The 12,416-nt window shown below is 40.9% G+C and overlaps 1 protein-coding gene across 1 annotated transcript in view; it reads right to left on the bottom strand.

Annotated features, from left to right (window-relative positions):
• The window catches only part of LOC311243196 (1,4-alpha-glucan-branching enzyme-like), a 288,129-nt gene that overhangs the window by 169,628 nt on the left and 106,085 nt on the right, over positions 1-12,416 (bottom strand). Inside the window, exons 8-10 of the mRNA XM_084332329.1 lie at positions 10,701-10,816; positions 7,670-7,797; positions 5,108-5,206 (exon numbers count right to left, since the gene is read on the bottom strand). Of these exons, the coding sequence (XP_084188455.1) occupies positions 5,108-5,206; positions 7,670-7,797; positions 10,701-10,816 (343 nt within the window). The remainder of the gene's footprint in view (positions 1-5,107; positions 5,207-7,669; positions 7,798-10,700; positions 10,817-12,416) is intronic.

The raw sequence follows: 12,416 nt of genomic DNA, 5'->3' as shown, positions 1-12,416 counted from the left end.
ATACGATGTTGTACTTCATCATATGGACATATCAGTCGGTGTTTGAAAACTCTGTAATAAGTCAAACAAAACAAGTCAAACAAAACAAGTCTGATAATTGATAGACCCGACAGCAAATGTCTAGTTATGTAATAGTGTGCAGTGTGCACAGGTGACAGACATGCCGTTGAGAGGTTCTCCAGGCGTTGGCTCGCTGCAAGGCGCACACTGGATAGTAGGGGTGGGAATCGCCAGAGACCTCACGATACGATACTATTGCGATACTTGCGGCACGATACGATAGTATTGCGATACTAAATATATCGCGATACGCTGAGTATTGCGAATTTTTTAGTTTGTTTTTTTAATCAAAATTTTATTCATTACCTTTTTCAACTGCAAAGTAAAACTTTGTCAACATGTTTTATCTAATAAAATAAAGTTCAGTCTGTTCATCTCACTTCAATAATTTTTATTGCAGAACATGGTATTTTCTCAAGCAGATGTACAGATGTAAACACTGTAATCTGTGTTGCATGTACCTGACAAACTGAACTGTTTGTATTACAGTCATATTCCAACTTAACTGAATGCACACGTGTGCGTGTGTGTGTGTGTGTGTGGACTACTGTACTATTACAGGTATTGAAATGAACAATGCAACTTCCTTATACAAAAAAAAAATGAATAATTAAATATTGATACTTGGCGTCCCTGTATCGATACAGTATCGCCACGCAAAGTATCGCGATACTACTACGTATTGATTTTTTCCCCCACCCCTACTGGATAGCTTACCTTCTTTTGAAAATAGTTTCCCACAATGTACTCATTTACGAAACTTTCCTTGGTCTGACCCCACTTTATTTGATACACTTTTGTCATCTACTCCCTGTAACACCAAAGCTGTTCACCATATCTCGCTAGATGTTCCCCGTGTTAATACTTCCTTCGGTCAATCCTCCTTCCAATTTTCTGCTCCCAGCAGTTGGAAACGAGATGCGAAACACTTTGAAAAAAGGACAAATTGACTCCCCTCACTGCTTTTAAAAGGACTCTATCGCAGAGTTGTTTACACACCTGCAACTGTCACCCAGCCTTTTAACTGTAATTTGTCTGTCCTGCGTCATGTGGTGTTACATACCTTGTAATTTTATGTGATTGTTTGTTTGATTGTGCGTTTAAATGATTTCCCTTTCCTCTGTGATGTTGTGATATCGTCAGACTCGCGTATTGTCTGTCTCTTTTCTATTCCATTATTTTCTTTTTGTCCCCTTTCCCAATTATCCTTCGAGAGGCCCTTTTGTCCTCTCGCCAGGCCGTCACAGTAAATAAGAATTTGTTCTTAATTAATTGACCTGCCTGGTTAAATAAAGGTTAAATAAATAAATATATACAGTATATAATGTAAACGTGGACTGGGCGCAGGTTGACGCTATACCCGAGTTGTTGCTTTTTTTATCGACCGGTTATTCTCCAAGTGCTCTTGTGGAGCTTTTTAGTGGCAAAGGGCAGGTGGGACTGGGAAGCTCACGGGTGTAAGTGTGTGTGTGTGTGTGTGTGTGTGTGTGTGTGTGTGTGTGTGTGTGTGTGTGTGTGTGTGTGTGTGTGTGTGTGTGTGTGTGTGTGTATGAGTGCGTGTGTGTGCATGTGTGTGTGTGATTGATTGATTGATTGAAAACTTTATTAACATATTGTAGAATAGATACAATACAGTACGGCTGAATACACACAATTGTTAAGGGGATGCAGACCAGAGAAAGACTTTCATCTTGTTTACATCAGGGTCCCCCATTTTCAATTCATAATGACATACACAACACACAGATATATATCATGACATTTATGACATACAGATATACAGTACCGTTACATTTGTGACATACAAGATATGCAAATATACAGTACTGTTAAACAGAGATCCTAACAGAAAATATATACATACGAGGGGGAAGAAACTGTACTGTAGGAAACTGTGTGCTTGTGTGCGTGCGCATGCGTGTGCGTGTGCGTGTGTGTGTGTGTGTGTGTGTGTGTACAGTATGTGTAACCCACGCTCCCCCTGCAACTGTCTCCCAGGCCTTGTGTTCTTACTTCTTAGTCAACTAGCCTGGTAAAACAAGGCTTTAACTGTCTCTTTGTAGAGACTTGTTTCCCGTCTGTTTAACCCTTTCACTGCCACACAACAAAGGGTTAACCCTTTCACTACCACACTACAGAAGGTTAACCTTTCACTACCACACTACAGTGAAAGGGTTAACCTTTTGTAGTTCGGTAGTGAAAGGGTTAACATAAAAAGGCTGGGCCTGTGTACAGTACTATTTGTATATACCTAAACTGGATTACATTATCAGTTGAACTGTTCAGTCAAGGCCAAACTCATAATCCAATTTTAAAGCAGATTATGAGCAACTCCACCACCATAAATAAAATAAAACAGGAACGGAGACATGTCTACATTCTCGAGTCTATTGAAATGTTATTTGCCATATTATGTGACTGTAAAATGTTACACAATGTTTAAACACTGGAGTAAAAAGACGTATTTCGATTTAACATGTGTTATTAAAGTTACACAAAGCATAATTTATGTTCCATCTACAGTGAGAACTCTTCCCAAGAGTGTATGTTTAAGCAATAGCTCACAACAGGCCATGGTATATGGTTATTATCTCACAGCTAAGGGGCGTAGTTCGGCCCGCCCTGCTATATTCCTGTATCTCCCCAGTTAGTCGCTAGATAAGTACATTTAGTGGAAGACTCCGTCTGACCAGACTGTCTCATAATATAATAATAATATAACAAGGCTAAGGCTAATGTTTTTTTCAGAGTGACACTGATTTGCGAAAAAGGAATTAGAGGATATACGCTCATTATACCATGGCTATGAACCAATCATATTGCTTGATTTGAGCTACCCGTTTTATAAAAAAATAGTATACCCCACACCTGCATGGTCAAAAGGATTCCGGATCTGAATTCTGTATAGCACCATAATGAATAAACAGCTCATTAAAACTACATACTTTAGCTGGGAAACACAAACGAGGACAACAAGAAATAAACATCCCTGCATTGTTACTGACATTTTACACTTGAAATGGAGGCCAATTCAGATGTTAGCAATAGACCCCCGGAGTTTAGATATAATACAGAAATGTTCCAGCATGCACTCTCGCTCTCTCCATCCTTCATGGCTCCCAGACAGCTGTCCATTAGTAGTGTACAATGCCAGCAATGAGAACACCCACACAAGGCCTGTGATAGAGAGGCCCATATAGGCTATAGGCTATACTGTAGTGTGTAGTATCCCACTGCTTTTCCTTAAACACTAATTGAATTCACCAACTACTGTGCTTCCCTGCTGTATTTCTATAGTAGTAATACTAATAATAATACACTTTATTTGTATAGCACCTTTCATACAAGAAGTGCAGCCCAAAGTGCTTCAGAGCAGTAATGTAGACACAAAATAAACATAGGCATAATTATAGACAGGCAAAAATTAGAATAGATATTAAAACATTGCAGAACATGTGTAATAGATTTCATTAAAATCGATGAACTAAAATAATACAAATAATAATAAAGAATCTATAAGAAATATTGTAATATATTTCTGTGTCAAAATGTGCAACCCCAAGAGGGGTTCCTGCACTGACCCACCCACCTCCAGGCTCTGAGGCCCCGCCCACCTCCAGGGTCTGAGGCCCCGCCCACCTCCAGGGTCTGAGGCCCCACTTGTATTGGGAATCATGCAGTTTCAATCTTATTGATCATGATTTCTGACTAAATTAACTATAAAAGACTATTTGCCGGTTTCTGACAATAAAAAAGCAATGCATAACGTGCAGACATAGGAATGAGTATAAAAATAGACAGAATAGGAGCAGTGTGTAATATAATATAATATTGTTTGTGCACCAACAGAAACAGCATCTAACCACTTTGTGACCTCTCTGTGACCTCTCCTGCACAGAGCTTTAAGCAATGTAAAGGTTTATTTTTTTTCTCCCATTCTCTCCCCAATTTAGTTGTCATGGTCCTGGTTATTGAACTACCCTCGGTCTGGGGAGGGTGTAGACTACCACATGACTCCTCCGATACATGTGGAGTTGCCAGCTGCTTCTTTTCACCTGACAGCGAGGACTTTCACTGGGAGAGTGTAACGTGCACAGGAGGTGAACGCTATCTATCCCCAGATCCCCAACCCGCTGAACAGGTGCCTTGACTGACCAATAGGAGTCGCTAATGCAACAGCCAGTACGCCACCGGCTACCCACGCACGAACACTGCCTATTGCGTTCGTTGGAACGTCTGACCAAGCTGGAAGTACAGCTACTGGGAATTTAACCCGCGTCTCTGTTGTGGTAGGCGAGCGCTTTTACTTCTAAACTACCCAGACACCCCTTCGAGCTGAAGTCCTGACCTAAAACAATGATTACGATTATAAAAAATCCTTCCGATTATCTCACAGAATTTCAATCACACTTTTGTATTGATTATTGGAGGAGCCCAACACAGGAATGCTATAGTTTCACTATAATTTTCATTTGGGGGTGCCGGGGGGGATAAGGCAACATGACAGATGATGAATTTATTTTTTATTTTTTTAAACAGATTTATGTTTATTTTTGCAGCAATTCTTTGTCGATTAGTGTTACATCCCCTCACACTCCAGTTCTCAGCCCTGCAGCTGGTTTGAAAGCGAAAGTAAACCGGCTTCTCTGCTGGCTGTGGCTCCAGGGGAGTTGAACAGTTCTGGCTCTGCTAGTTTCTTTTCTATCTTTTGGTGCTTTTTTGGTGGACAAACCACTGCACATGTGCACCGTGACTCGTGACTGGAGACTAGCTCTGCTAGCACACATAGCCTACTGTGTACAGACGGTTTCAAACTGTATTTTAAATTAGAAAAGCAAACAAAATAAATGGACAAGAGAAAAATACATCTCAATTTGGTCAGTATTGTCATTTGGACAAGCAAAGCCATTACTTTAAGTTGCAGGCAAGAAAGACAAGTCTGTCCACTGTCTCTGGTTTTAAAACTGCCCTGTTGCAGGTCACACAAAAACGGAAGGGTGAAGTAAACACCACTGAATGGAATGGAGAGAAAGAAAGAGGTTCTTACCTGGATCCACTTGTCTGGGATGGCCATAGCCAGGCGGTAATCAAAGCCTAGACCGCCCTCAACCACTGGGCGGCACAGGGCAGGCAATCCAGATACATCCTAGGATGAGCGAAACAACATCAGATTATCTTTGTGTGTGTTTGTATGAGTCTGTGTGGAGAGAGAGAGAGAGAAATATGTGTCCTATAATACAGACCAAAATAGTGACATCCTATTTACTTTGACATGAGTGTAATTACCCTGGTGTGAGCTATAATACTGGGAGTGCTTTTATGAATCATGGCTGTGGGCAGTGTCACTGAGGACAACATGCATGTTACTGTATGAATGTTACAGTAAGTACTAAGTAGAAGTAGTAGCAGTTGCACTAGTAGTAGACGTAGTAGTGGTAATAGTACTAGTAGCAGCAGTAATAGTAGTAATAGTATAAGTAGTAGTAATAGTAGCAGCAGTAATAGTAAAAGTAGAAGTACTAGTAGTAGAAGTAGTAGTACTAGAAGTAGTAGTAGAAGTAGTAGTACTAGAAGTAGTAATATAAGTAGTAGTAGTACTAGTAGTAGAAGTAGTAGTACTAGAAGTAGTAGTAGGTAGGGATGATCGGGGGCCGATCACGTGATTTTCAGAAGATCGGGATCAAAAAAAAAAAAAAAAAAATGGGATTTTTCTTTTTTAAATTTTTTTTTTTTTCAACAAACATGACCATGTTCACGTCTTAAACTCCTACTGAGGCCTTAGTTTTGGTTTTAAATTACATATCATCATTCATTTATTTATTGTCACACAGAGCAGAAGAATTTGCCAAAACAAACGCATTTCCTTTGATTTAATTATACATCAAATGATTTATGTCAAGGATGAGGGACATCCACTAGTTGTGAAAGATCGGATCGGGAAAGATCGGTAAAATCACATGATCGGATCGGGAGCAAAGAAATTTGATCGGGACATCCCTAGTAGTAGGAGTAGTAATATAAGTAGTAGTAGTACTCATCATAGTAGAAGTAGTAGTAATATAAGTAGTAGTAGTACTAGTAGTAGGAGTAGTAGTAGTACTAGTAATATAAGTAGTAGTAGTACTCATCGTAGTATAAGTAGTAGTACTAGTAGTAGTAGAAGTAGCAGTACTAGTAATATAATAGTAGTAGTATTAGTAGTACTAGTAGTAGTAGCAGCAGTAATAGTAGAAATAGTAGCAGCAGTAATAGTAGTAGTGGCAGCAGTAATAGTAGTAGCAACAGTAATAGTAGTAATAGTAGAAATAGTAGCAGCAATATTAGTAGTAGTAGTAGTAGTAGCAGCAGTAATAGTAGTAATAGTAGTAGCAGCAGTAATAGTAGTAGTAGTAGTAGCAGCAGTAATAGTAGTAGCAGCAGTAATAGTAGTAGCAGCAGTAATAGTAGTAATAGTAGTAGCAGCAGTAATAGTAGTAGTAGTAGTAGTAGCAGCAGTAATAGTAGTAGCAGCAGTAATAGTAGTAATAGTAGTAGTAGTAGCAGCAGTAATAGTAGTAGCAGCAGTAATCATAGTTTCCCCGATACATCCTAGGATGAGTGAAACATCAGATTATATTTGTGTGAGTGTGTGTGCTTGTATGAGTGTGTGGAGAGAGAGAGATAGAGAGAGTCTGATGTATCCTACATCCTATTCACTTTGACATGAGTGTAATTACCCTGGTCTGAGCTATAATACTGGGAGTGCTTTTATGAATCAAGGCTGTGGGCAGTGTCACTGAGGACAACATGAATGTTACTGTATGAATGTTACAGTAAGTACTAGTAGTAGCAGTAGTAGTAGAAGTAGTAGAAATAGTAGTAGAAGTAGTAGTAGTAGTAGTAGTAGTAGCAGCAGTAATAGTAGAAGTAGTAGTAGTACTAGAAATAGTAGTAGTAGTACTAGAAAATATAATAGTAGTAGTAGTCGTAGTAGTAATATAAGTAGTAGTAGTACTAGTAATAGTACTACTAGTACTACTAGTAGTAGTAGAAGTAGCAGCAGTACTAGTAATAATAGTAGTAGTACTAGTCGTAGTAGTAGAAGTAGTACTAGTAGTAGTAGTAACAGCAGTAATAGTAGAAGTAGAAGTAGTAGCAGCAGCAGTAATAGTAGAAGTAGTAATAGTAACAGCAGTAATAGTAATAGTAAAAGTACTACTAGTAGTAGTAGTAGTAGTAGTAGTAGTAGTACTAGTAATATAAGTAGTAGTCGTACTAGTCATAGTAGTAGTAGTAGTAATAGAAGTAGTAGTAGTACTAGAAGTAGCAGTACTAGTAATAGAAATAGTAGTACTAGTCGTAGTAGTAGTAGGAGAAGTAGTAGTAGTAGTAGTAGTAGTAGCAGTAATCGTAGTAATAGTAGAAGTAGTAGTATCAGCAGTAATCGTAGTAGTAGTAGTAGGAGCAGCAGTAATAGTAGTAGTACTAGAAGTAGTAGTGGTGTGTGTGTGTATGTGTATGTGTGTGTATGTGTATGTACGTGTGTGTGTATGTGTATGTACGTGCGCGTGTGTGTGTATGTGCACGCGTGTGTGTCTTTCCAATACGTCTGTATGCCTGTGGATTTTACCTCTCCAATGGTGATGCAGTCAGGATAGAGTGTGTGTAGAATATGATTGGCGAGCATCAGGTAAACCACAGCATCCTCGTCCACCTGGAGGCCAAAGTACTCGCTGTAGTCCCCTGAGAATGAAGTGCCTGGGGAGGTAACACCCACACAGTAAGGCCGATGTACCAAAATCTCGCTGCAAAAGAAGACATCTCCGCTCCCTTCACTCCTCCGCTATGCATTTAAATGGCCATGTTTCTGTCTTGTAATCTACTTAGGACACAGACATAAATGTTCGCCCACAAATAATGTTCTTTCGAAGGAACACGCATATCGTGTTGATAAGGAAATCTGGAGCTCCGATACTGGCTCCAAATCGACCATGTGTGTTATTGAGCATGTCGGCAGCGTTCAGGTTGCACTAGCGCAGTGCAACAGGGAGGTAATCTTGCTCGGAGCTACAGTACAACTGCTATTAGGTGCATGGATGGGCTGGGATGGTTACAAGAGATGATCTATTCTACATGTAGTTGGGGCTGGGCCAAAATATTGAATCACAATATGTTTTTTCTTTCTATTTTTGATATAACAATATCTGACAGTAGTTTGGTTTTCTGATACAAATTATACTGTGATAAGTCACCTTTTAAGCCATCAATACTGAGGCTATGATAGACGTATTCCATGTAAGCTAGCCATACTGAGGCTATGATAGAGGTATCTGAATGTAAGCTAGCCATACCGAGTAGGCTTGGGCGATATGGAAATTCCCCTACTGGCGATATTGCTTTAAGAAAAACAACAATGCGGGCGCCTAAGTTGCGAACCATGTAACGCGCTGCATCGCAAAGCGGCCGACCCGGGACCCGGGTTCGATTCCCAGACCCGGCGTCCTTTGCCGAATGTCTTCCCCCCACTCTGTCTCCCGTTCTTCCTCTCTCTACCGGACTGCCCGGTAGTAAAAACAATAAGAAATCTACCAAAAACATAAGAAAAGAAAAACGACAATAAATCATCCAAAAAAAGCTGAAAGACGCATTATGTTGCAGCTTTTATTTTGAATGATTCTGACCAGAAGTCTTATTGTTGTTGTTTCTAGCTTGACACCGGTCTTTGCTACAAAGTTAACATTTCAATCTCTGGGAATATTCAAGAATTTTGATTACACCTTCCAATCAGAATTGATAAAGTGAGCGGTGATAGACATACAGTATAGTGCTTTAAATTAACACTTGGCCACTGTTTCTGTGTTCAGCGCACAGAACGATCCCCGACGTAACGTTATCAAATTGAGAATCCAATGTGTTCCGCTCTTAAAACCTGGACCAAACCTCCGCAGTTGATTGTTCCGTTAGAATATAGACTCAGTTGGTTGTGCCGTATGGGGGTTGTTTGTTTGTCCACCGTTGGTGTGTGAACGTGTGAATGTGATGGTTGTATAACATGTAAACTAGCTTCATCGATTCTAGGATGGTGGTATAACAAGCTAGACTCAACAATGCCATGACAATGGTATAACATGTAAGCTAGTCTTACCAATGCCATGACAGTGGTACAACATGTGAGCTAGCTTTACAGATGCTACGATGATGGTATGTAAATTAGCCTTACCAATGCCATGACAGTGGTATAACATGTGAGCTAGCTTTACCGATGCTAGGATGATGGTATGCAAATTAGTAGGGCTGTACCGAATGCTTCGAAGCTTCAATCATAATGTTGACGTTCGAATTCTAAATCAACATTCGAATTTTTTATTAACACTTTAAGTGCCGAAAACGTGTTTAGGCGTCCTTCCCCGCCATGCTCAAGTTGCCGAGGACGCCGTAACTCGTCTTTAATATCAATATTTCAAAAATCTGTGATCGGAATCATATTTTCCATCCGCAGCCTTCACACACAGTTCTGAGCTCCTCTCAAACCTCTAGCGGTTCAAGAGCGCCATCTGGTGGCCGATCGGCAGAAGCGCCAAACAGGAAGTTATGTGGTTGAAGTGCTGATCGTCCATATTACTTCCGGGCACTCTCTATAGGTCCCGGGACTCGATCTCGACACAATACATAGCGATCCGTTGCCAATAACTCGATAAACAACATGATTTGGACGTATATACTATTATACAACCTGGAAATAGATCGCGTATTTCTACATCCCATAATAGGAATATTTCAGTTCCACGCTCATCGTCCAACGGCGCGAGGAAGATACGGTAAGATTCAGCGTTATTTTTGAACGTGTTCGATATAAACTGCTCTGATGATCATATCACCCACACTAGATGAATGATATAACGCTGCCCACAGAATTATAAACGATCCCCCGCCCATCCGGTCATCATCAGATGATACGTAGAAACTTCTAGAAGTACGTCCAATTGAAATTTTTTATCTCGCACAGATTCCTACCAAACTATTTCATCATCAATATAATGCATTTGGGGCTATAAATCACGTTCTGGAGAAAGCTGCAGAAAGAGATGAAAACATACTTATACTTTAGACCATATTTTACTATGAATATGTGAATGAAAAAGTTTAACGTTGCTCCACAATGAACAATACATATAGGACCTTGAATGGGCCCTAATAATGGCAATTTAGCAATAGAATTTAAAAAGTTATAGCCCTGCAAAGAAGGGGAACTTTTCCATAGACAAATAGAGCTGGCAAGGGATGGTATATCATGAATTTAGCGTTAGGCAATCAAAGTGTTAAAAAAAAAAAAAAAAAAAAAAAAAAAAAATCTTTTGTGTGTCTATTCAATCTGTTTAAACCATCACTTTCATACCAACCGTGCCCTTATTTGATTATTTATGTTGACGAAACTGATGAGTTATATTCATTAAAGAAAGTTGATTTAATAAAAGAAAAAGACTAATTGAATCAGATTAATCACTTTATTCAAATTGAAGATTTAGTTTATAAAAAAAAAAGAATCTTTTTTTAAAGTAATTTTTTTTTTATAGACATTCGAAGCTTCGTTTGAATACTTCAATCGAAGCTTCGAATGTAAAAAAAATGACATTCGGTACAGCCCTATAAATTAGCCTTACCGATGCCATGATGGTGGAATGCCATGGAGGTCACTCCGTCAAACCGGAAGCCATCAAAGCGGTACTCCTCCATCCACCAACGCAAGTTGGACAACAGGAACCGCAGCACCTCCCAGCTGCAGAAAAACAAACACACACACGCACACACATGGATTCAAGGTGAGACAAATAAGATGCTGTGAATTATTCACAAAACGGTACACCTCCATCTACCAGCGCAAGTTGGACAACAGGAATCGCAGCAGTTCTCAGCTGCAAAAGAACACACACACGCATACACACACAGGGATTCAAGGTCAGACAAACACAATGATGTGAATTATTCACACATCTCATCTTTGCAGTTTAGGCTCCAGAGATTAATTTTCACCACTCCAGGACCAGGACCTCCCCACACTGATACCCAGAGCTCCATCATGTTAAGAGAATAATCGGTGTCGGCAGTGTTTTCATCAACTAAGCTGTAGGGGGGGGGGGGGGGGGGGGGGGGACTGTCCCTGATATGTCCGGTTGTCTGGACTGTCACTGGGGATGACAAATCGATGACTTACAGTGCGCGGCCAAACTTCTCCGATTTCTTATCAGACCACTAGCGTGACCACTCCGCTAAGTGTTTGGTAAGGCCAGGCGCATCCCTGTGCGTTTGAACCGATAGGATTCCGGGCAACACTTGGGTAAACAAACACTGTGTGGGGGGATTTAGTCCCCTCTGCTGAGAATGAGACTAGTGGTTCACTCCTACTCCCCTTTGCGTCCATCTCTACACGGTGCGACTGGCAACACCGCTGCTCTCTGCTCTGCTGTCCCAACGAGCCAAAACCAAGGACAACACGAAACCACCATCTGAATCCCAAACTGTTAACATGAAAAAGGTCCTCCCATCAGCCGGCTCTGCTGTGTTGATGAGGGATTAAAGGAGGGAGGATTCCATTGGTGGGCTAGAGTCCCTATCCTGAGGTGGCTGAAGCATCTGAGGAAGTCATCTTGATCTCGACATCCACTCGAGGCGACGCGCACACACACACAGCACTTTTACCCGATCATGTTGCCATAGAGACATCATTTAACATGCAACTGCTGGAGTCTGTATGGAATATGTATAATGAACACAAAATGAGACATTGTGTGTATGGAGGCCATATCGCACGCAGGTTGAAAGGAGGCGGCGGAGCGCTGAGGGTGTGAGGCATGTGTCACATTCACCATCCTGATTAGCTTTGAACTGATGCAGCCTCTGCAAAAAGTTTGAAATGTGCTCTTGAGGTGCTCTCGGTGCACCCAGGCTCCTGTCATCGCAGGGGAAGCGGGGTGTGTATAAAAGAACATAGTGGCACCACTCATCCTAGTTATCAATTTGTTAAAACATATCTTCCTCTACACATGCACACCTGGGATATGGAAAAAAAGCGAATGACGCAGATTAGAAGAAGTAGGCCCGGTAGAATGCTAAACAAAACACATATATTTGTGTGTATATGAATTTAGGAAACCCATTGCTTTACCCACAAAACACATTTGGATGTGCTATGTTCTCTCCTCCATCTCTCGGGGATGCGCGACCCAGTGGTGTTTGACAGGTGTGAGGCTGCGCGTTACACCAGCGCTTCCTTCACTCCCAGAGGAGGAAGCGCAAGGGAGCAGACTATGATCCGATATAGCAGCCAGACCGGGTGGTCACGCAGGCCCCCCCCCCCCCCCCCCCCCATGATAAATAGA

This window comes from Notolepis coatsorum (genome assembly GCF_963971535.1).
Source record: "Notolepis coatsorum genome assembly, chromosome: 1".
Classification (NCBI taxonomy): Eukaryota; Metazoa; Chordata; class Actinopteri; order Aulopiformes; family Paralepididae; genus Notolepis; species Notolepis coatsorum.
The sequence above is the reverse complement of the archived record's forward strand: the minus strand, read 5'-3'. Positions and strand labels throughout refer to the sequence as shown.